Here is a 25749-nt window from a genome sequence, read left to right as displayed (position 1 = left end):
GGCCATAAACAGAAACTAATATTTGTCACTTTCTGACTGTTTTAACTTTAGTTATTGACAGATTAAATTTTACTTAGTAACATTTTAAGTGAGCACTTAGGCCATGCACTGCATAAGAGTTTAAAAGTATTGAATTAATTGTAAGAGCAGCAGTTACAGAAATTCAAATAAGTGGGCACAAAAATAATCTACTGTAATGTCGGACTGTTTAGTAGTGTTGCAAAGTTATTGTGATAGAAAATGAAAAAATGTTTTATGGTAAATGGGGTTTTCAGGTCTAGAAGCACTGATATTATTGCAGTGTAAATGTTAGAAAAGTATACATTTACTTTTGTCGGACCTGTGAGTTCTTTTGTCCCACATTAAAAAACACATTTGGCCCCACTGTTCTAGCTCCACCATCAGGTTAAAAATATCTCCATGACCAACATTTTCATTCATGAGATGGTGTCTGGAAAACTACTGGACACATTTCCATCAAAATTGTCTTTGTATTCATGACCAAAAAATTCCAAGCACGTTGTTTCTTCCAAAGGAGCCAAAAGGACTCTTGAAGCCATATATTCTTTCATTGAAATGAATGGGTGCGTTTTTGATTCAAAACATTATTCCTGTCCTCAGAACTTCATTCCGTAGGTAGCCAGTGTCAGTGCTGTGATTTACTGAGTGTTTCCCTGTCTTGTGCTGTCTCCTCCAGGGATCTACCTGTTGGACATGATCTACATCGACTCAGCCTATCCTGCATCGGACAGTATCATAGAGACGGAGCAGCGGACCAATCAGATGAACAATCTCCTGAGGCTCATCTCTGACCTGCAGATGTCATGTAACTATGGTAGGAGACAAGTAACAGTCTTTAGAGTAATGATATTATTTGTATTATTTTTATTTATTTGCTATTCCTAGAACAAACAAACTTTAAAAGAAAGTGTGAACTTAAAGGTTCCTGTACCTAACCTTTTCCAAAGCTTTCTGCAGTATCACATGGGCCTACCGCAGGTGGAGCTTGTTCAGGTGTCATAATGTTACATATGTACATGACTTTGATCAAATGATAACAGGTGGTCATATATTTAAAAGACTGAACTTAGTCACAAATGCCCTGGCCAGACCTGGCATTAACATTAGTCGTTGTTGACCACCTTGATCTGATCCATATTACCATATTTGGAATGCGGAGGAGCGAAGTAGAGACGCCATGTACGGCTCTGGTAGCGGCAGCGACCTGTCTATCACAGTAAGCCCCATCCTAAAGCATACTCTGCTTTATGGTCTATTTGACTCTAAATGGAGCATAATTTACTAAATGAACATCATGCTGTATTGAAGAAGACTTGAAACTAGAGATTGAGACCATAAACTCATGTTTACAATGTTTACTGAAGCAATAAATCAAGAGAGAAGTAGAGTCATTTTCTATAGAATCAGACTTCTTTTTTCAGTCAGAGGAGTCGCCCCCTAATTGTCAGAAGGGAGATAATGCAAGTTTAAGATACTTCCCCATTGGCTTTACTCGTAAGAAGCGGAGGTTGCTGCCTGGTTAGCTCGCTATAGAAAACAGCAGTTAGCTCGCTATAGACTGAGGAAAAAAATTATTTACTTCATTGTGTGTTTCACTCAAAGGCTTCCAGCAGCTACCGCCAGCTCTTAAACTGGAATGTATTCTTGCATGTTACTCAATGCATTTCAATATTTTTTTATTGGCTTTCTTTAAGTGATGACAAGATCTTCAAGATAAAAAAATATGTATTTAATTATTATTGCATTTCCTTTTTTGTATCCTTTGTGTTTTCCTTTAGCTAAAATGATGAAAGCAAATCCTGCACATACTCCTTATGTTGACTGTCAGATTGAGTGACTTCTTCCAACCTTTTTTTCCTTCAGATTACTTGGTGACCCTGCCACATGTCCAGAAGTATCTGTTGTCAGTACGCTACATAGAGGAGCTCCAGAAGTTTGTAGAGGACGACAACTTCAAGTAAGTTTAATCCCGTTTTAACGTGGATGTTCAAAACCCCCAGAGGATAAACTCTCTATTCTGGACACTTTCTTCTAGCCCTCTAATGGCCAGATTACAAAGACATTTACAGGAAACTCTGTCCATCTTGGTCAAAGCATAAGCTTTTCCCCAGCACACGGTGCATGGAAGTGGGCGTGAAATTGACGGGGGTCAATGGACAGGAAGCAGGGCTGGAAAACAACAGGCAGCTGGTTTTATTTGTCTCCACAGGGAGCTCATTGGTCCAGCAGGCGCTGATGACTTTCTCAGGCAGCGTCTCAGATCCTCTGCTCGGGAATAGGTTTTGTCTGTCTGCAACATCGGCTCGTGACCTTTATTTGGCACTTTGGTGTTGCGGGTGGGACGTCTTTTCGTGCTCTGGTTATACCTGGTTTATTTCATTTCTTACCTTTTTCAGACGATAGTTTCACACGGGACAACGGGAGCTGATTAATGAGTCACAATTAAAAGATTATCTTTTGGATAATATATGTATTTCTGACCCTTACTCAATTCGTCAACTCAGGTTTTTCTGATAACCTCCCTCAGACCTATATGACTATTAGTTTACATTGGCTAGTACTGACTTTATGACTCTCCTCCACTACTGATACCTCTGATTCTGAGACCATGTTGAATACGAGACAGGGAAACACTCTCAATACGTGAAAACATTATATGATACAATACTTGCATTACCTGCAGAGGCAAAAGAAAGCAAAAGGAAAGCAAGCCAATATATGCCCTGTATAGATATGTGTCAAAGCAGGTATAAAATGATAAGGTCATAACATTTTGGGCATACATGAATTTATACTGCAACAAGGCTTGTTATTTCTAGTTATACTCTGCCGAGCTACAATAATGCTAACCATAACCCATAATGACGTGATCTTTAATTTTATTGCAATCTTGTGCATTTATATACAGTTCACTAAGGAGCTCTGTAATGTATGCGACTTGAAATGTAGCGAGTAAAATACTTATAATAATAATAACAATAATAACTATTTTGCTTATTACAGAATTTTAAAAGTACTCAAAAGAGTACACAATAACAACTTTGTCACAGTAACTTGAGTCAATGTAATTTGTTACTTCCATCTAATTTTAACAACATTTAGGAAAAATGTCCTGATGCAAAATCATCACCAGTGGCAAGGTCTGTTTATCCACCAAGTGGTGATAGACAACCAGCCCATGGGGAGCTGTAGGAGGACCAGAGCCTTTCAATGGGTATCATTTACCCACAAACACACTGAGATCAGTCTGCGAGGAAAAACACTTACCAGACTTGAGCGTTCTAATTTTAGTTTATATGTGAGAGGGGCTTTTCTGCTCAACGTCTCTGTAGGCGAGTCCCCAGAGCCTGTCGTCATCTCTGTCAGTCAATACAGTGTTAAATCAAGAGTCAGCTGGCCACATCCAACATGATGGAGGCACCAGTGAAAAGCAGAACATGATGATGTGTTGCATCGTTTTCCATTGTTTGACATGAGTGGAAAGATTGGCCCACATCAATAAGATGGAAACCCTTATATGATACAACTAAAATTCACAACCATAATGGATTTTGCATTACCTTGTATTCTTATCAGTATTCGTTTTTAATGCAAAAGGATCGAAACAACTGAGATAGGATTTACATGCTGATTTATGGAAATTGCATAACAAAAAATAAAGTGAAAGTGAGAGTGCAATTCAAGCCCAATCTTGACAGGTATGACTCTGTTACAGGTTTTTGAAGCAAATTCACCTCAATATATTTTGTCACAATTTTAATTAACAAAATGAACACTACTTTACACAGAAATGCAGCAGGGGCAGTGTTCAGTTTTCTTTGGAACCAGCTCTTTAAACAGACATTCATAAACACAACCAAACCCACTCAAACTAATTCATGACTATTTTACCCGCAGTTACCCCCACACATGGTGTTTCAATAAATACTTTCCATATGCTGTGAAGAGTGCAAAATCCCTTTCACCAAGGAACAAAATACATCGCGACAATTCCATATGCAAACAGAGCATGGGCAGATAGTAAGAGAGACTTTTCAAAATGATCTCAACTCCATCTCTCAGAAGAAACAAACAGTTAAAACATCCAATAGAAACATGAACCTGTACGTGTCAGTACAGATATTATATTTCATCTCTGAGACCAAAGGGGTTTGATGAGATAAGACTCTTCTCCCTAGGATGGTGACAGACCATTACCGGCCAGTCATCTCTGCTGCCAAGATCCCTCCTCTGTCGTTCTTCCATAGGTTTCTTCCTTTTTTCTCACTGTTAAAGATTTTTTAGGGGAGTTTTTCCTGTGCCGATGTGAGGGAAGGACAGAGGATGTCTGTCTGTCTTGCAATACAAAATAAATTGAATTGAATTGAAAATATGACCAACCAGTCTCACCCGGCCTCATGTGGGTGCGACAACTTAAAAGGCATTAAAATGGCTATTAATTAATATAGTATTAATTAATTAATTTAGTCTCATAAAATATACTTAACTATCAATTTGGAACTCTAGTTATTAATTTAATTAGTAGAGCATTCAATGTGACACTATTCAATTCAGTTTATTTTGTATAGCCCAGAATCACAAATTACAAATTTGCCTCAGAGGGCTTTACAATCTGTACACATGCGACATCCTCTGTCCTTCCCTCACATCGGCACAGGAAAAACTCCCCTAAAAAACCCTTTAACAGGGAGAAAAAAGGAAGAAACCTATGGGAGAACGACAGAGGAGGGATCCTTCTCCCAGGATGGACAGAATGCAATAGATGTCATGTGTACAGAATGAGCAGCATAACAGAGATACAACACATTCAATGTATATGACATAAATGATTCATATAATAAGACTACTTATAATAACAGCAGCAATTATTATAGTAGAATTATAATTATGAAAATAGGGATAGTATGGCTCCTATTTTAATTAGATTCATTTTACAAATCACTCTCACAATATCCAACAGATTTCTTCATAAGATGTGTTCAGGCACAATATTGAGTGTAGGCCACTAGCGTTTTGGCAGCATTCCGTGCCCAATACACAGTCACACTGGTTCCGTGGATAATAAAAGGAAGAAACTAGGCTATGGAGTGTGTGTGTATAGTGTGAGTCTGTCCGACCGTCTGTCCGACTGTATAATGTGGCTGTAACACCTCCTGGGCAGACAGGCCATTGGATGCTTCCAGGCAATTATGTTATTCCGGTCAAAAATTGATTTCAGCCTAAAACTGGCAGCTGTGCTGACTTAATTAGTGTAATATGAGGATTTAACCGCTGAATCCTGACTTTTGATTACAACCCTAATACAAACTACCTTCATAGCTCTATTTCTTATAGATCCAAGTGACTGAGCCATGTATTCCATTTTTTTAACCCACCCCGACAGCCAGTGGTGTATAAAGTACCCAAAAGCCATACTTGAATAAAAGTAAAGATACCTTACTGGGAAATGACTCCAGTAAAAGTCACCTATTAGAATACTACTTGAGTAAAAGTCTTAAAGTATCTGATATGTACTGTACTTAAGTATCAAAAGTAATTTTCTGATATTAAATGTACTTAAGTATTGAAAGTAAAAGTACAAGTAAATGCTGTTAATAAAAAAGCAAAGGGTCAGAATTTTGAGAATTATAAAGTTTATTCTTTTAAGTGCTGTGGCCACCATGACCAAGGACAAGGAGGTACAAACAGAGACAGCAGCCTAACATACACCATGTATAGCTAAATTAGAAGATCAGACACCTGTCTCCCCCCCTCCCCCGCCAAAGATATACTCCAATCCTGTGGGAAACACTGCTAGATATCTTAACAGGTTTATGCTAATTATGATAACTAAACATTAACGTTGCGGCTCATGGGATTAATCTTAATTTACCTCAATGTGTTTCCTGAGGTTGGATGGGGAGTTTTTGAATGCCAATATTTCAGTAGCTTTGGGTAAGCATAAGAGGCACTTCATCCGGTACGAAGAATCTTTCACTCCAACATAAGAAAACATTTCTCGCAAATATGGCCACGGGTGTTGGTCTTCGTCACCACCGTGGTTTGTTGCGGGAGTAGCAGGTGCTTCCGATTCTGCTTCCATCATGAAATCAGTCATCGTAGAGTGGAATTCTACTGATGTAGTCGCTCGCTAGCTGGCATCCTGGGCATCACTGGGAATCAAAAAACCGCGGCTTTGAGAGCACTTGTTTGCAATTGCGCATTAACGTGATTAACCAATGATTTAACTTGCAAGCTAGGACCACTGATTCGCCGAACCTGCTTGCTTGCAGTCTGTGTTCCACCACAGTCCCCGACGTTGGTCTCATGATTCATTTTTTTTCTAAAGATAGATTTGATTTTGTAGCGAGTAACGAAGGTTTCAGGGGAAATGTATCGGAGTCAAAGTATCAGTTTTCTTTGCAAAATGTAGTGAAGTAAAAGTGAAAGTCAACAGAAATATAAATAGTAAAGTAAAGTACAGATATCCAAAAAAACGACTTAAGTACAGTAACGAAGTATTTCTACTTCGTTACTATACACCACTGCCGACAGCTGATAATAACAGTGGGAAATCTGATTGCTGTTGAGTAATGCCCTGATTTTTATTTAATCATCTCGGGTAAATAAATAAAAAGCTCTGTAATGGCCTTTGTGAAATCTTGAGATAAACTGTTCCCGGTTCAAAGACAAAGTTTATACTCCTATGTCTGCATCATTTACTGACTGATTAACTCTGTAATGAAGTGGATATCACAGCAGTGAGTGTGTGATGTATTTCTGTCTGGACACTAGTAAGTATCCGCTAATCATGGAGCAGCAGTGGGCTGGTGTGTCTGATGGAAACCGTTTGTGTTGCAGGCTGTCTCTGAAGATTGAACCTGGAAACAGTTCCCCTCGCATCGCCTCTTCTAAAGAAGACCTGGCAGGTAAGACACATTCGTGGTAGAGCTACACTGATGGATAAGTCCTCTACTGGTTTGTCCTTTATTAAATATCAGGTTTTTATTTGAATTAAAGGGGTCAAAGGAGGCTTGGTCCTGTGAAACTTCACAATTGGCTCGTTTGGTTTGCTAATGTTAAGATGAAGATGGTTTTAATCTGCACCACCCTACAATGTAATCCACTAGGCCTCTATATTCTTCCGCCTGTTGTCCACTGAGTCATCGGAGTATTTCAGCAGGTGGCATGACTCTGAGTTTTAGATGAAGTCAGAGAAACGTGGAGCTGCACCCAAACACAGAAGCTTTTGTTAGCAGTTGCTAGGAGCAGTTAATGTTTGTGGTGCTGGAGAAATACCTTGATTTAAAAGAACACAGAATTTGGGAAATATTTTTTTACTTTCTTGCCAAGGAATAGATTACTATATTCCCCATCTAATATTATCCATCTCATGTCAGTACACTTAATGTGAGGCTACAGTATTCAGGCAATTGGCTTAGCTTAGCAGAGAGACTGAAAAGTCAGGAAAACATCTTGCCTGGCTCTGTCCAAAGATGAAAAAATCCAGCTGCCAGCACCTCTAAAGCTCACAAATTTATATCTTTCAACTTTTAAAATATAATTATGCCCAATTATTTATTAAAGGATATAGTGTCTGCCTGAATGCTTGTCAACCTCATAGTGACGATCAGATCTGTCCATCCATCTCTTATGTAGGAGAAAAAAAGTTACAGATACTTAAACATTGTGTCATCAGCATAGTGGTGAAAGTAAAGATTATGTATTATTTGGCATTTGGCATTTAGCAAGAATCATGTAAATAAAAACTAGAAGAGGGACCTGGAACAGAACCTTGGGGTACTTCACTGTTCAGAGGGACAGTAGATCATGTGAAATTCCCTAGATAAACAGGAAAGTATCTGTTTGAAAGGACACAGATAAAGCTCTTGATAGCAATGTCCAACATCCCCAACAATGTCTCTATACAGATTTAGATGATATGATCTCCTGCATCTATCCCTTCATGAGCATAAAGAAGAGAAGCTGTTTGATTAATGAGATGCATGTAGTGCAGTGTTTAGACCATAGCAGGATGATAAATGATCACCCATAGCTTTCTACAGGTGGTGTTAGTTACATCAGGTTTCTGTATTGACACTTGATTGATTATATTTTGATTGGGTTGGAAAAGAAAACAGCAAAGAATAAGCTGGCTGTCTTGAGTGCACTAACAAACAATATTCCAGTGTCATTTCCATCATTTCCTCCCTCACCTCTCTGTGCTCTCTGAACTCATCATGGAAGTGAAGAGGTTGCAGAGAACACACTCAGAAAGTTGCAAAAGAGGCAGCTGCATTTGTAAATGTGCGGATGGGCCAGTATGGTGTCAGATTAATCTCAATATTAATGAATGCACAAGGAAGGATACACAAATTATTTTGTGTTCTTTATATTAATGATTCTCTCCACAAAATTTGTTTTTCAATGCACACAAAAACTATAGCATTATATATAAATGTCAACAAAATCCACATATAGAAAAAAAATAAGATTCACAAGTGTATTTCTAATGCACACACAGGCATGTCTTGTTTTTAATAAATGTAGAAATATAAATCCAAAAGTATATATAAGTATTTTAATCGTTATAAAAACACATTTTGACGTTTTTAAGATTATATATACACAAACTCTTGAGCCTGCATTTACCAACTGCTTCTCATGTGTGAACTTCGCCGTATGGGTGTGTGGGTTTTCTGAGACTCGCCTGATGTCGCTCGATTCACAAATGCATTTAATTCAAAAGGAAATGATCTGTAGCCAATCAGATGTCCCCTCCATTTTCCATCATTATTATTTAGATTCTCTTATGCCATACTCAAGTAGGGCACAGTGTGGCGAGCTAACATTAGCTTTAGTGGTCAAACTTGGTGGCTAGATACAAAAAATCATTTGTTAATGTTGAGACTGATGGGACCCAATAGGGCCAGCGCATTGGGAGCTGGTGAAGAGTTCCATGAGGACGTTGCAGAGGGCCAGTCCACTTCCTTTATTTTCCTTTCTTGTGTTGTGCAGGGGTTAGGAGGGGTTCATATGGAGTGGGCTGCGGTGATGTAATGCAGGGAGAACAAGCCAAGAGCTGGATGTAGGTCAGGGTAATGAAGAGGGATGAACCCAGAGTAACATCAAAGACACCACGGCGGTGTGGGGCTGACTGTGGGAGCTGTGCTTTCATCTACGTATTTGTCAGTGATGACGTTTAGCGTGATTTAAAGTTCATGTAATGCCCAAGAAATTCACAACCCTTGAAATGATTGGATTAATACAGACTTCATTAGAAAATTAGTTCACAGATTAGTTTAAACCATAATATTCAGATAATTGTGTAATCATTTGAGTAATAATATTATTAGTCATTTATCAATTAAAGGAATACCCAACCTGATCTGCTTCCCACTACTCCACTTCTTCAGATGGAAGATCTGGTGGTTTTTTTTTTTGATAATTTGAATTTCTATTAGGAAGAGATTTAAAACTTTTAAAGTAGAGATGTCCTGAGCAGATATTAAGCCGATCAAATGTCAATTATTTTACGACTCCACTGTGTTTTGCCCACTTCAGCCTGCTGGTGTTGCAGCGCTCCTCCGCTGTTCAACAGCTGGGATGAGTGCCTGCTTTTTGCTGCATATGCGAGTATAAAAATGCGGAAGCAAACATATATACATACACCTTATCACGTAAATATTGATTATTGCTGGGGTTAAAAATATATATAATAATGTAGATCAGCAGTTGCAGCCCTAAAGGAACACCAACCACAGACTGTATAAATTATGCACATAGTCTCTGTGAAGTCACCCATGGGTTTCTGAAGAGCCGTTGTGGAGCTCAAAGTGAGTGGCTCCGGTTGTGGCCATCTTGGCAGTGATGACACAGCCTAACCCTAACCCAAGCTCGTCAATTACTGAGGCACCCTTTAGTGTCTGTATGAGACGCACCAGCCTTTCAGTTAACTCCAATGTAAAGCCACCCAATCAGTATTAGACAGTCAGAGCAACTGACTTCTTATAAGGAGCCAGAAAATATGGTGGATGGTTGGATCAAACAAACACAGACTTTTACCCAGGAGACTGCTGTTAGTGTCTCATTTGATTTTACCCTACTTTTAAAAAGTAAGTTACTTATTTGAACCCAAACCCCCGACCTTTCCCTAAACTAGACCAAGTAAACCTATAAACTAAGAAACCTACTGTGGACTATTATTTTTAAATGAGAATTTCTGCATGTAACGAGCGGAATCTTACACGCTGTCCCTGCCACGTCCAAAACTAGACACTAGGGCGATACGTAGAGTGTCATAGTTTGAAGCCTAGACCATTGACCAAGCAACGGTATTTGTGAGAACGTGCTGTTTTGTCTTTATGAGTTGTTGATGGCTTTAGTGTTCTGCTCTGTGTGTGATCACATTCGAGTTATGTTTTTATATGTAGTTTGATCTATAAAGATTTGTCAGACCTACACTTAGAGAAACACACAAAGCTGCAGAAATAGATAGAAAAATGGTTTTGTTTCAGAAGTTTGACATGCTGTGGCTTCACAATATAATGGAACTAATAATCAGCTTAATTTACAGCATTATTGTTTGATAAATTAACTCATATAATAAGCCAGGTTTTTCCTTCCTTGAGCATGAAGTCACAGAGCATGTTAACGATGCAGCTAACAGCAGCAACATGTCAGCCGTTCCACAGCCGTGTCCTCAGGGACCAAACACATTGATCTTTTTCCATAGACTCATGTCTCACAGGCCGGCCAGCCATATGGTGGGGTTTGTTTGTAATGGTTAGGAAGTGCAATTCTCCCTCCCTCTACCACTTATCACATGATTTCATATGATTACGTTTCAGACAGTGTGGGGTATTAATCTTTATTAAAAGACAGTCATAAAGTGCTTGTCACTGAACTGACCGGAGGAAATTAAGGAAAGGTTTCCATTTCAGTGCATGTTGATACAAAAGCATCTCTCTGCGCCAAGAGTGTACCGTGCTGCAGTCGCTATAACAAACAGCATCAGTGAGTCATTTAGGAAGGAAACATGTGTCTGAGCTATTACAGGGAAAAGTTTGGCCCCAAGGTGAACGTGTGGCTTCTGTCCCCAAACAAAATACAATGTTATTTTTTTCTCATAAAGACAAATGTTTTCTGTAATGATATATGAGCATGAGATTGTCGCAGGATTGGGTTTCCGACCTGAAAGTAGTGAACTCTGACTATGAATGGACGAGGTGGTCCGCCATCTTTTGGTTTTGTGCGTTGGGAAAGATGTGCATTATGGAATTTGGGATTTGGATACTGGTAAATGAACTTGTACTGGAAAAGCACTTTTCTAGTCTTCCGACCACTCAAAGGATTACATGTCATCATTCACGCATTCACACACTGATGGCAGGGGCCACCATGCAAGGTGCCACCTGTCCATCAGGACTCCAACTTATATTCATTCCCTATTCATACAATTTGGGTTATGAGACATCGACATGGACTAGCGGAGCCAGGGATCAAACCGCCGGTCCTCTGATTAAAGGACAACCCTGCTCTACCACTGAGCCACAGTTGCCCCTGTCCTCCAGGCCGAGTAGTTGGATCCTAAACATTCCTCCTAGACATGTCCTTGCACTTGTCGTGCAGCTGCTTAAGATGGTTGTCAGCCACGGTGGATTCCAGCTAGATATCTCAAAGCGTAGTGTGTAAGATGATGAGTCAATTTTAACAAAAATATTACATATAAGACACTCTGTCGAGACATTTAATAGCTTTGCATCCAAAGCAGCGCTGGTGCCTGCAATCCCCTCTTTGATTGAGTCTGTAGTGCCTGTTTGCGGCACACTCTCCCGGAGTCTGTTGATAAAATGTTATCTGTAAAACCAACCAAAGTATTAATTTCTCTTTGTCTTAAAGGTGTCCAACAAATGCTAAACACTAACAATAGGCACAACTGTGCAGAAACTAGATTCATTCAACTCGTTCTTTTTTGACTACATCCGACCCAAAGTCCCCCCATACATCGTATAATGTAAGCTAATGTGGAGTAATGTTTGCCTCTGAAATGTAGCAGAGAAAAAGTATAAAGTTTAAAACAAAGTATAGATGCTGTACAAGAGCCTGAGAATTATGATGATGTATAATTGAGATCATGTTTTGCTGTTCTGAATGGACTTATAGATATAGATTATAGATAGTATAGATATGATATACTTAAATGATGTATGAGTTTTTCAACAGGACAGCAGATCTTTCCTCCTTATGCTGGTCAGATTCTCATTTGGAATTATACAACATGGCAGAAAAGGCCTGTTCTGGACCTGTCCCCTGACTTGTTGGCTCATTCAGAATAAACAAGTGTCATGCACTTCACACACTGCCAAACAGAAGAATTCGGTTTACTCACTCTCTCCATGTACAAGTGGTGAGTGTAGGATGACATGGTGTGTGCAAGGACAAAAACAAGAGAAAATCCATGTGACATGATGTTAATGCATAACGGCATGTAAAAAGGGAGAAAAAAACTCTGGTTGTGGTGCTCTATGTGACTTAACTAGGATCATACCGAGAATATTGGCTCATCCGAATAGTTATGTTCCTTATTAATTTGTAGCCCATATATTGCCCGTGTATGGTGGCCCATGGATGCAGATAAAGAGTGCAATGGTTTTCAGAAAGTTCACAGTATTCTCGTTGGCAGGACAAATAAATACTAGGACCATAAATACTAGGACCAACTATTTGAAAATATAATGGTATCAGGTACACGGCCTCAAGTAGTCAAAGTATAAGCAATTAACTGAAAGATTTATGAAAAATGATACCTCCATACGAAGGTTATCCCAGAGGAAGGGGGCAGAGTAGGAAGAAGACCTTTGGCCGGCTGACTTCTTTTTCATTCTGGGGACAGATGGGAGCCCTGTATTCTGAGTCCTCATTTGGATTTAAGGTATAAGGAAATCAGGCAGTTATTAAGGGGTGTGCCCAGTTACACTTTTATAAGTCACCAGAAGCACTGTAAACTCTGATCTGACATGCATTGGGAGACAATGACGGGAAGCTAAAACTGTTATGATGTGGTCAAAGTTACTAGCTTAAAGATTCTAGCTGCAGAGTTCTGAACCTTTTGAAGATTTCTAGTACTATCACAAGGCCTCACAATCAAACGTTACAATAATGCAGTCTGAATGAGATGAAGGCGTGAGGATCTCTGCATCAGCCATGGATGAAAAACATCTGATTTGAGATATGTTGTGTAGGTGAGAAAAAGTGATCTTGGATCTATCTTTAACGTTCTAATCAGAAGAAATGGTTGAATCGAACGCAACACTAAGATTCTTGTTAAACTTTGAGAGATCACACAGGCCAATGACTTTATCAACAGACAAGCAGGCCTCTAATTTAATCATTATGGACGGATTATCCGCTTTTATAGGCAAATAGAGCTGAGTATCGTCAGCATAGCAGTGGAAATTAATTTGATGACTATGTATAACTTGGCCAAGAGGTGAAATATAAAGAGAGAAAAGCAGAGGGCAGAACAGAGCCTTGAGGTACTTTGTACTGATAGCAGAAAATGTTGATGTCGTATTATTTAGGGTAGGTAAGATCTTAACCAAGCGAGAGCCAAGCCAGATACAGCAAATTGTTTTTTCTTTGCTCTAGGTATATACTATTATTAACAGTATCAAAAAAATGACTGATATCCAGTAATAAAATCACTAAGGTTGAATCTAAATCCATAGAAAGCAGAAGAGCATGTACGACTACAGTAAGTGCAGTGTCAGTGGAGTGTAATGTCTTAGCGGTAGCTGAGTGAGCACACGCATTCTTAGAGATGAGCTAACATCAAAAGGACGTGTCCAACTCCTGTTGTGAGATCACAGCTTTTCTGCTTTTTCCCTGTGTTGTTGAACCTGCAAGTCCTAGTGTGTGTGCACCTTCCTGTTCTAGACTTCCTATCGGCTGCATTAAGAAAATTATATCCACATATATTAAGCAAAGTTTGGGTAAAACAAATCCACAGACACAGAACTTTCAATGATCTAGAAACATTAATATGAAAATCTGGGTAGTAATCTTTTCATCATATGTTGTAAAATGTTGTTGGTGAATTTGTGTGGAAAAGAGGGAGAGTAACATTTGTATACTTGAAGCGACTAGTCAGACTAGGGTACTATTCTGCTGAGTGTGCAGAAAACAAGCCACAGCAACCCAAACCAGCACGTGTCTTTATGAGCTAATAGTAGAGTAATTAAAGCGGCCTCTGTCCCAGAGGGATCACTTTATCCTGCTACATCACAAGTGGTCCTCTAGTTCTGACTTTACCATAAAAGTTTCGCGATTTACAAAATTGCAGATGAGTCAACATTTTCCTCTTGTTCGTAGGAAAGATTCTAATTTGAACAAATTTCACAGAATGTCATCAGTGGGAATGTATCTGCTTCCCACACCAAAATCCCCAACAGGCACAATCACATACAGCTGTCCATCTGTGCTCTAATGCAGCAGTTCCTACTCTAAGGATCATGGTACATAACACCACTAAAGAACTTTGTAAAAGTCAGAAGTATTCCAAGCTGAGCACCATGAACATAGACTCCCTCTGCCTGGTCCAAACTGGTCACGTTTAGCTGCCTAAATGGCCCCAGTGGGTTTCCAGTAAGAGGCAACAGAGAATGACTCAGCGGTTCCAGCGCCACATAATGCACGTGATAACTCTGATTCAATTTACCAATCCAACTCAGTCCTGCCAGAAGCTGAGCAGAGCTCTGGCTGGACTGCTGATAGCATTATATGGGCAGACCTGTTAACACATTAACACAGTCGCTTAACAAAGAACATGTAGACAGAGTCCATAGAGTTGATGAAGGGGTTGGTTTCTTATGTAAATATTATTTTTTATTTTGTGCCTGGCTGGTGCCATCTAGTCAATCTGATGGAAAGATCTTTTTAAAGAATAGCTGATTCAAATAGACCCTTTTTTGAAACACTGGATTACCGAACTCAGGCAATGACAGAGAGGCCACAGGTTCACTGTGTATCCAAATTGGTTTTGGAGTTTGCATCACTTAAGTACATTATCAGCAGTATGGGGTAATATCAGTATTATCCCATAATGCTGTCTCGTCAACACATTCTCACTCCCAACTCGTCAAAAACCCTTTGTCAGTGGCTCAACGCTTAATACTATGACGCTCTAGGCACCTTTCTAGAGTCAGTTTGGGACGTGGTGGAAACCTCCTATTCTGTGAAATTAAGCCAATGCGGAAGTGTCTTAAACCTGCATTATCTCTACTGACCAGCAGGGGGCAACTCCTCCGTTTGCAAAAAGAAGTCTGATTGTATAGAAGTCTATGAGAAAATGACTCTACTTCTGACTTAATTTATAACCTCAGTAAACATTGTAAACATGAGTTTGTGGTCTTAATCTTCAGTTTCAAGTCTTCTTCAATACAGCATGATGTTCATTTATTAAATTATGGTCCATTTAGAGTCAAACAGACCATAAAGCAGAGTATGCTTTAGGGCGGGCTTGTTGTGATTGACAGGTCTCTACCACTTCCAGAGCTGTATATGCTGTCTCTACGTCCCTATCCAACATACTATACAATATGATCACTTACCTTCATTGTTTGCAAAGAAGCCAAGATGGCGACGGCCAAACCACTTAAGGCTTCAAAAGGCATAGTGTGTTTTCAAAATAAACTGCCATGTTCACGGGAAACTTAGAGTTTCTGCTTGTTACATGCATATAGTCTCTTTTCAAAATATACTTCCAACGAAGGTTTACTCAGTTTATAGGTTTACTTACATAAAAATAGTACTTGGTTAAATTTAGGGAAAGATTGTGGTTTAGGTTCAAATAAGCATGTGTCAGTTACAGTAAATGACGTTACTTAAAGGAAAACTTAAGCTGCAAAATGACCGTTTGTATATAATTTACTCACCGTGTGTTATCTTACATTCTTCAAGAATATATCTATATGTATGTGTATATGCCTCTAACAATTATGCACTCAACACTAATGAGAAACTGGTTACATGTCAAAATCTAGAGATGTATCTATAAGTCGGTTTTAATCAACATCATAATCAATGCACCTCATCTCTGATAATTATAAAAATGGAATTGTACTGTAGCAATGATGACTTGTGTTCTGTGTTTCAGGTCTGTCTGAGGTATCCGCCTCTCTGAGGTATAACCGACGGCCTACCTGCCCCGATGCCTCTGTGGGGGTTCATATTCCCACCCCCCCTCCCTCTCACCACAGGAAGAGCCACAGTCTGGGAAACAAGTGAGTATGACAGGCCTTTCCCTAAAGGTACATTCAGGATTCATAAAACATATAAAGTCTATATCTAAATCCATGTTAAAGTCTAACCTCCACACTGATACATGAACAGGTTTAAAAGGGTTAAATAAGCTGTGGAGCCTCTACGGGCTAAACTCATCAACTCCCAATGCTTTTTAGTTAAACATGCTCTTTCTGTATTGAAATTTAATTCACAAAGAATCAGTTAGTTACTACACAGAATAATACTTGTAATTATTGTATATGTCACTCTTTTATCTGTTCTTTTATTTGTACTTTTATTCATTATTTAAATCTTTACTTTTATTTTTGTTTGATTGCTCTCGTGCTTTCTTTTATTTGTACTTGTTTGTGAAGCTCTTTGTAACAGTAGTTTATAAAGGCTCTTTATCTAAAAAATGATAATGATGATAATATTGATAAGAATTATGAATAACAACAATAAGAATTATTATTATTTATTATTATTGTTGTTGTTGTTAATATGACTATTTTTTGGGATAATAATGGCATTAATAATAATAAAAATAATACAGCAGCACTATCCACAATTTAGTACAATGCAAGCAACAGAAAGCAACAAAACACAGCTAAGCAATACTAATTATAACTTACTTTATACATTCAGAGTAGCAATAAGTTACAAGTTAGTACAGTGGTAATAATGTCCCATTCACCAAACACAACGCAGCACAGTATGGTGAGATACAACTATATTAATAGCTCATATGATATGAAACCGAAGAAACAAGACTCACGTTGGAAACAATAAACCGACTTTTAATGGAAAAATTCCCTATGAGTGTTGAAACGCATAGTAACACCTTTGACACCACCATGTGTCTGTTGTGTCCGCAGTATGATGTGTCAGTACGGAATGTCAGAGAGCCGGAGTGCCACGTTTCCCACAGAGAAAGCACGACACCTGCTGGACGACAGCTTCTTAGAGTCTCAGAGTCCAGTCAGAAATGACCCACAAAGTACATCTGTGTCCAACGGCCTGTCTTTAGGTATGTATACACTGTATGATAATTATTTTACTAGAGCAGTCTGCGGTATTCTGTTCATGACAAGTACAATGAAACTCTGTCTCCATTAACCAGTTTCTGCTGTCGAAGAAAATGTAATATAGAGTAGTTCAGGCTGTTCTCATCCACAGTTTGTCCTTATACCTACAAAAAGCTATGCACTGTAATTCATATATAACCCTCGCAATTGTTATCCAGGACGTGCAGGGCAGCCGCTGATATAAAGAGCAACAAAGGTCACGTAGGGAGGAGGTCGTGGGTGGATGGTTTCACTAGGAGACCCCTGTTCGTGTATCGTGTTACTAAGTCAGCGTTGACGTATTTTACTTGCATATTGAACTAACACCGCGTGGGTAAGTTACGTAGCAATCATAGTTATTTTACATAACAAACACACATATTTTAACCCAAAACAACAATATTTTCCTAAACCTGACCAAGTCGTTTTGCACTGCAGGAGATTTTTTTGAAGAACGCACGAAAAATGAAACTTTCCATAAGATATCATACGAACAGTTGTATGAAGATGTGTTGAATGGTTTAATTTTTTCTCTTTTTGTAATCTGAATGAAGTGCCTGCTTCTCTTTTGATCTAACAACTTAAGCAACACTGAGGTGTACATCGTCTCATTCTGGGGTTCACGCGAGACGCCAGAACACCGCGGTTTGCAGAAAAGCTCCATTTGCTTTCTTTTGCTGCCCATCTTAACCAAGTGGGCTGCTTTATGGACGAGGCGAAGAGCTCCACGGCACAGTTCCCATTCTTCAGTGATAATTTTTGGCATCTGGTCTATTTTCTCTATGTGCAGCAAGCAAATCTGCAAAAAGACGCACGGATAATCTACTATAAATCATATAAATTATAAACTTTATTTGATATGAAGGATAAAATATGCATCCACTGCCTAATTAGCTCCCTTCATGAACTTTTGTGTTTTTCCTGATAGGCAGCAGTGAAAGCTCTTTTGGGGATGAGTTGTCACCTGGAATGGAGAGGTGAGAGCCAACCATCACATATTTCAATCACTTTGAAATTACAAGTTAAGTGTGCCTGGCATTAAAGTATTTAGATGTCAAGCTGAGGACAAAAAAGATTGCCTCCTGCCTACTTTTATCCCATTTAAAGAGCGTCATAACCTCAAAGCGATCACAAGCCAACAGGGAGGTACATTTTTTTTAGACAGTTATCAAATGAAAACACTAAACCAATAAAGTCTTAGTGCATCTAAACATGTTTTTAAAAGGTTATTTTTTATTTTCCTAAAACAGCTGTTCTCTGCTGGTTTAGCAAACAAACAGGAGGAAAAAGTCACTTTGTTGGGAACTATTTTCAGCCGCAGATTAATCCACATTTGGTGCTCTAGTGGGTATTTGAGGCAGCAGGACGGTGTGTATTGATTTGGCACCGCACATTAACTAATAAAAAATATAGAATATCAAAAGACTTATCCTTTATACTTTGAATTTGTCACCAGTATGTATCTGTGCCTGCTGCATATTCATTATGCATATGATATCAATGTATATGAATGTTGCTAACACGCTATGTCAAGTTAATCATACTGTATATCCATGTTTGTAACAGCAATAACATAGAATAAATAATTCATATATATCTATGAGAGGCAGATTTAAAACAGGCTGTGATTGGACAGTATGATCATGTTTGTAACTCAGTATTGGGAATGGTTTCAATTGGCGTTATTGTAAACTCATGGTTTTTCTGGTGACATGAGATATAGTGAACATATATATTAATCAAAAAGTAAATCCCTTGAGCTCTGAGACTGACTGTGACAATGTGTGACAAACAGGGGCCGCATGTACGCAACACTGGGCCCCAACTGGAGGGTCCCACTTCGCAACTCCCCCCGGAACCGCAGCTATGTTTACAGGTACAGTGGAAGTAGGAGAGTAAGAGGTCAGAGTCACTTTAAATAAGAATGAGATGTTCTTTATGAGGTAATAGAGGCTAGACTCTTTATGTGTTTTTTATCTCACCTCATCCCTTACCTGTAACAATACCCAGCCATCAAAACCTTTTTTTTAAATGTATCAACTCTTTCACACACACACACAAACAACGTCTATATTCTGTGTAGCAACGAGCCCAACAATTGAAATATACACAGAGGAGTCTTGTGAAAGAGTCGACCCACGTTGCAACAATAGCCGGTCCACCTTAAAGGTCAGCCCACCTTAAGTTAGCCCGGGCCGTTGTTCTCAAGCTTCAGGACTAACCCGCCTTCACTTTGGTCAGCAGGTGTCTGACTAAGACACCAGAACTCTGCTTGGTCCTTGAGGAGTTGTTGCATATATTCACACAAGCAGTCGCTAGCTACAATACACTGGCGGTAAATGATTGTTAAAGTTTAAACGGACCATCAGGAATTTTACCATAATTTACATGAAACCGGTAACCATTACATCCCTACTGAACAGACCCTATAGTTATAAAGACAGTCTAAAACAGGATTTTCAATGTCACACTGTGAAACAAGAAAAAAAGTGTCAATGGTCCAAAAGCTGGCTGGATACTTTCAGAATAAAAACTTTAAAGTCTCTTTCATTGTCGTACACTGTTTTGTGATCACGCTATAGTATTTTCATTCCACTATTGCATTCATTCTACAAAAGTGACCCAGAGTCTGTAGCGTAGACCTTTTACGCAGATGGACTTCACTTTCACCTACTCTACAAAAGTGAAACCAGAATATCATAGACAAGAGAGCTGCCATCTTGCACATTTGGAGCCAGAGTCTGCACAGTAGTGATCTGCTGTCTAACCAGTGGAGTAATGCTAAGCTAGCCAGCAAACCTGCCGGTGACAGTGTGAACCATTGACCATTGTGTTCCAGAAAGCATCTTTAAAATATATTGAGGTTGAAATAAAAATTCATATTGTGTCAATCACTGAACTCTTAATACTGGTCAGAAATCTGTTTCAGTTTCTTACTATGTTTCTCCCCCTTTCAACACCTTCAGCTCCTCCGCCGGCAACTCCTGCTATGGATGCAGTGAGGCCAGCAGTGTGACTGTTGAAGGACCCCTGCGAAGGAAAACACTGCTGAAGGAGGGACGGAAGCCCAAGGTACGCTGATCTTTGGTTCCGCTCTGGTTTAGGCTGCTCTGTTTTCTTCAGAACACCGACCACATCAGCAAATTGGAAAGGAATCATCTGACGAGAGATTTTTAATCGTGAGCATTTATCTTTTCCGCATTGCAGCTGTCATCTTGGACCAGGTTTTGGATCGCTCTGTCCGGATCAACGCTGACGTTCTACGGGGCGAAAGCACTGAGGGCCTCTGAGAGGAAACACGTGAGTAACAACCTGCTTTATTCACAGAGGGGTTCAGTCAGACATTACACAGTTGTCTGTTTAATGTCTGCCTCAACTGATTCAGGAAATTGCATCCTCACATACATTTCCTCAAGGTATTTTCTAGATCAGCTCAGGGTTGCAGTACATGCATGGGGCTTAGGATTTATGAATAAAAGAAAAATACAAAAATGCATAAAGGTGGAGCTACACCTGTGTATCATGATGTTCAGCAGCCTCCCGTGAAGAAAAAGTTCAGTTTTAGATTACAAGCCATGGCAACACTTTCTGAGCGTGGGGAACACTAGTGTGCTGTTAATAACATACCCTGTAGTAGTTGTGTATACAACCATATCCAAAGTGATTCAGAGTGACAATGAAAGCCTCATGTTTCTATTAAAAAGGAGATGACTGCTGTTCAACAATTAATGACATTATTATGTTATGTTAATAACCATTATAGGCAGTGGTGATCGTAGTGAGACAAAGTTTAGTAATTAGTTAATAAACAAATCTGCCAAGTTGCAAAAAAGTTGAAGAACATATCAATGCAATGTTCCATGACTTTTTTCATTTGTTTCCCACCAAAATATCTGATCTTACGATGAAAGAAACCCAATCTTTCCTTAACCACGGACGGAATGTGAAGCCTTGACTCAGTAGAGCGCAGATCCACCCGGTGTGTCTGTGATGACTGCTGCTGTCACGTTTGATTGAACAAACACAATCCATGGTCGGGCTAACCCCCAAAACTGGACAGGAACAAGTCCTAATCCCTAGAAGAAACAAGACTCCAAACTGCAGCCCCTACCGGCCAGTTAAGAGTAGTATAGGGTCATCGGTCACTGACACTATTAAATAATTTTGTTTTTTTAAATTTGAATCATCACAACCACCAGAGGTCCTTTAGCATACAGTCATATATGAGCACAGACATATTGGTTGATGGCTCCATTAGTATGCGAGATAAGCCGTGGACAGACAAAGGCACACACCAGCCGGAACACATAATCTCTTTCTAGGTTTACCCCCGGCTGAGAAAATGACATTCGACACTACAACATAATTGAGGAAGTCACATCTATGCTGTGACTCTGAACTCCTGTATTTGCCACAGTACAAGTCTAGCCCCTGTAAGAAGGTGTGCGTGACTGGATGGATGGTGGTGCTGCCAGACGACCCAGCCAGACCCAACATCTTCCAGCTGAACGACCCGGACAAAGGTCAGCCCCCGCACCACCAGCAGAGCTCCCTGCTGTTTCTCTTTGTCCAACCTTTAAAGTCAGATAATCACACACAGCTGTTTGTGTCACTTCACAGGCAATGTTTACAAGTTCCAGACCGGATCCAGGTTTTCAGCCATCATCTGGCACAAAAACCTTGAGGAGGCTTGTAGGAGCAGTAGACCTCCGGTACGTTCAGCACACTCACTAACCATGAGTTAGTTTGTGTCAGATGAAACAACTCTTTTTTTCCTAAAGTGACAGATGGATTGTAATGGAAGTATAAAGTATACGATATATGGTCTGCAAAGTTCTTACCATAAATACATGAACAATCCACAGAGACATTTTACCAATCTGTACCATTACCAAGACATGATTTTGATTTGTATTTAAATGCATGAATACAATACTTTGACAAAAATACTTCCACAATTCAGCTAACTGACTTAAAATGTTGACCTATTACCTGAACTTACCTTTGCATCTTATTGATAATTTCAGGCAATGAGAAGGGGTTGATATGGGCAACATGTGAACGATAGTTATGATGGATTACATCTGGTACTGTAGTCACATTGTTCTGTAGGATGTCCATTTTTATTCCTTCTGTGCTGGCGACAGTAGTGGCTGAACGCATTATTTCCGTTTGTCCTGTTTACTCTCGTGAAAACGATATCTCAGGGAACGCCTTGAGGGATTTCTTCAAATTTGGCGCAAACCTCCACCTGGACCAAAGGATGAACTGATTAGATTTTGGAGGTCAAAGGTCGAGGTCACTGTGACTTAACGTCTGTCCAATTGTCGTGGGCGAGATATCGCTGGAACACTTTGAGCGGATTTCTTCAAATCTGCCACAAACGTCCTCTTGGACGAAAGTAAAACTGATTAAATCATAATGGTAAAGAAAATGATAAAGTGATCACATTTTAAACAGACATGGATGTAAACCGCAATATGACGGCAACATGGTTGACAGAGGCATACATTGATTGATAATATTGTAGGCTAAAGGTAAATATCTCCAAACACTTTATTTAGTTGACCGTTACAGTCCAGTCATTCTTTGTAGGAGGGTTTGACTGCAGCCATTTCTGTGATTGCCTAACATTGAGTATTTTTAGTATTGGCAAAAGAACAATCAACTTTTATTCCCAAAAAAGTTATTCTTGCTTTATCAATCTCTTGCCAGATTTAAAAAAATTAAAGAGTAAGCCCAGAAAATATTAATTAAACAACCATTTTCCTTCTAAAGTGGCCCTATTATGCTTTTCCAATTTTTCCCTCTCCTTAACTGTGTTATATATATTTTTGTATATGTAAAAGGTCTGTAGAGTGTAAAACCTGAAGTCCACCCCTAAAAGGAGTTACCCTCCCCCTCAGAAGCTCCTGAGCTGCCTGAAACGGCTCCATTGAATTCTCTCCTTCACGTCTGTAACTTTATGAGGTCACAATGTTACGGAAGTGACGTAAAACTCCTTCCGGCTAGTTTGGCCCTCAAACAACAAAAGAGAGAGACGGAGCTGAAGCTCCGGAGGAAGAGTATTTTGAAATGTGAAACGCTGACCAATTAGCAGGCTAGCTGACCAATCAGAGCAGACTTCGCTTTCTGGAGGAAGGAGCAAGCTCTACAACGGAGCAGAGAGAGGGTGAGAAGAGGTGCTGCAGGACAGCCAGGATGAGAAACACAAGGAGGATTATGAGCATTAACGCATGTAAACATGTTGTAACTGTAACTTGAGATAAAATATGCACCCGGAAAATAGCATAATAGGGCCTGTTTTACATACTGCCAAATGATTCATCATGATGGATCAAATATCAAGATTCTGTTACTGCATTGCATATATTTATCCACTCAAATGTTGTCAGAAACATATTTTAGTGAACTGTTGTAAAATAAGAAAGTTTGCATTGGCTGATGATGTTTAGTTTTGGGATGAATATTTTTTTAAGAATGGCGGCCAGGCAACAGGATCACAGAAGCAGATTTTTCAATGATTATCTGTCTCATGTACTAGTGCCAGGATAAAGTGACAGTTTGAGGAAATGATGAAAAGTTATTTTTATAAAAGTTACCACACTTACAGAGTTACAAACATTGAGCAACCTCTTTAAAAAGCCCTACGAGTGACTTGGTGTATTTTTTTACTTTCCCAGCAGCTTTCCATATTTCTTATTTTTGTGCTAAATATCTGTCCCATTCTTTCAACAGATACCAGCAAACCTCATGTCATTTGAATGAGAGCAGACCTCAACCAGCGTGTCATTGTTGTGCCAAACCCATTTGTTTGGGAAGTATAGACTAAATAATGGAACACGGTGGAATTTGATGGTATCTACTGAAGTGGGAGAGTCAAGAAACATCTGACAGTGAAGAAGAAGCTTTTTAATACTGGACGTGTGACCGCCAACACACCTGCTCCCTTCTTCTCCAGCACTAAATGTAATGCCATCTGTGGAAAAATCCAGCCAATGGAAGACTTTGGTGAGGTTGTTTCTTGTTACTTTTCTCTAAGCTTCATCTTTCGCCATCATTTGTTAAGCTGCTAAAAACATGTGAGCAAGCACATTGATTTTTTTTTTCTTTGGCCCATGTTGGGTTGCTTTTTGGGTGAAACGATCAGTGCACAAATGTGGACAACAGTGTTAGCTGACGGATGCTAATCTTCAGATTGCAGACCAGTGTTGATACAGCCTTCAAATGATGCCCAGGTTCTTAACACAGAAAGTTGAAAAAGACGCCCCCAGTTGTGCCAATAGTTGCATTGGTGAAAGTGCTGTTGCAACGTTTTTAAGCATTTCAACAACGTCAAGGCACATCCCAACTTCTGAACTTGGATCTATCGGAACAAAGGTCCGGAGTCGTGAGCATGAAAACTCTGACCCTGTTTGAAGGTCTCATTATTACCATTTAAGAGCAGCACTGCAGCATAAAAAAGGAAAGAAGATGAGTCTCCATCAGCCCTGTGACAAACAGCTGGACTGAATTTGTTCCAAAATAACAGAATTCTTGTACAGAAACAATATGGAACCATGAATAGTTGGTCCAATGAAGTAGCCGCCCTGGATCAGTTCACTTGTTCACCCTCCACTACCTCAGCAGGTAGTCCTCCTGGTGTTTGCTGATGTACATAACAAGGTTTACAAAAAGCAAAACTCCTATTTTCTACAGAACAAATCAACATTTGTCGTACACGATGGAAATTAACAACAGAACACAATCAGTAGTGCAGAATAGAGCCAGCTGTTTTCCACACCAGTAAGCCCAAGGCCGCTGGTGGAGTGAATTTAAAGCAATTTACAATGAAGTACCAAGCTTTCAACAATAATGTGTGTGTGTGTAAATACTGTATTTATTTGTAAAAGAGTTTATTTTTTGACAGTTGGCCGTCAAAGGGAATTGGTACGATCATTATCTTAGAATCAAGGAAGCTGCTTCTCAGAGGGACTGTTGGTGGGAAGCCAGCCTAAAACTTAGCTTAGTCCTATTCCCCAACTGAAGGACCTCGGAATAAGGGATGACTCCATCAGCATTGGTACTTTTAAATAACCTGCTTGAAAAGCTAAATGTTTGGTTGAATTTAAAGAATGATTCTGCTTTATTACAACTTGGATTTGACTAGGTATGGCAATCGTTTCAAGCATTAATGATAACATTGTTCTCCAGAATATTTACTGAGATCTGGGAACACGGGAAGTAAAATATTTTAAAATTGTTCATTAGTGAAGTTAAGATGAAGAATAAGAACGCCAGGTTAGAACTAGAAAGAAGGGTTGAGTTAGAAATGAACTAGTTTTTCCAATGTGTTGTCAAACCAGAAGGGAGAGCTGATGACAAGACGCATCTAAAGCTGTTCTACCATCGGACAATGGTT

The 25749-nt window shown here is 39.4% G+C and overlaps 1 protein-coding gene across 1 annotated transcript in view; it reads left to right on the top strand.

The window, feature by feature from the left end:
• The window catches only part of LOC129102102 (ras-specific guanine nucleotide-releasing factor RalGPS1-like), an 85744-nt gene extending 61527 nt beyond the window's left edge, over positions 1–24217 (top strand). Inside the window, exons 9-20 of the mRNA XM_054612069.1 lie at positions 698–835; positions 1885–1978; positions 6862–6929; positions 16157–16283; positions 17160–17311; positions 18277–18325; positions 19144–19224; positions 20315–20420; positions 20556–20648; positions 21766–21871; positions 21969–22060; positions 24087–24217. Of these exons, the coding sequence (XP_054468044.1) occupies positions 698–835; positions 1885–1978; positions 6862–6929; positions 16157–16283; positions 17160–17311; positions 18277–18325; positions 19144–19224; positions 20315–20420; positions 20556–20648; positions 21766–21871; positions 21969–22060; positions 24087–24116 (1136 nt within the window). The 3' untranslated portion in view covers positions 24117–24217. The remainder of the gene's footprint in view (positions 1–697; positions 836–1884; positions 1979–6861; positions 6930–16156; positions 16284–17159; positions 17312–18276; positions 18326–19143; positions 19225–20314; positions 20421–20555; positions 20649–21765; positions 21872–21968; positions 22061–24086) is intronic.
• The last annotated feature ends 1532 nt before the right edge of the window (positions 24218–25749 follow it).

The sequence above is a fragment of the Anoplopoma fimbria genome, chromosome 14 (assembly GCF_027596085.1).
Source record: "Anoplopoma fimbria isolate UVic2021 breed Golden Eagle Sablefish chromosome 14, Afim_UVic_2022, whole genome shotgun sequence".
NCBI classification, from domain to species: Eukaryota; Metazoa; Chordata; class Actinopteri; order Perciformes; family Anoplopomatidae; genus Anoplopoma; species Anoplopoma fimbria.
Note: the sequence above shows the minus strand (reverse complement) of the source record. Positions and strands in the feature narration are given on the sequence as shown.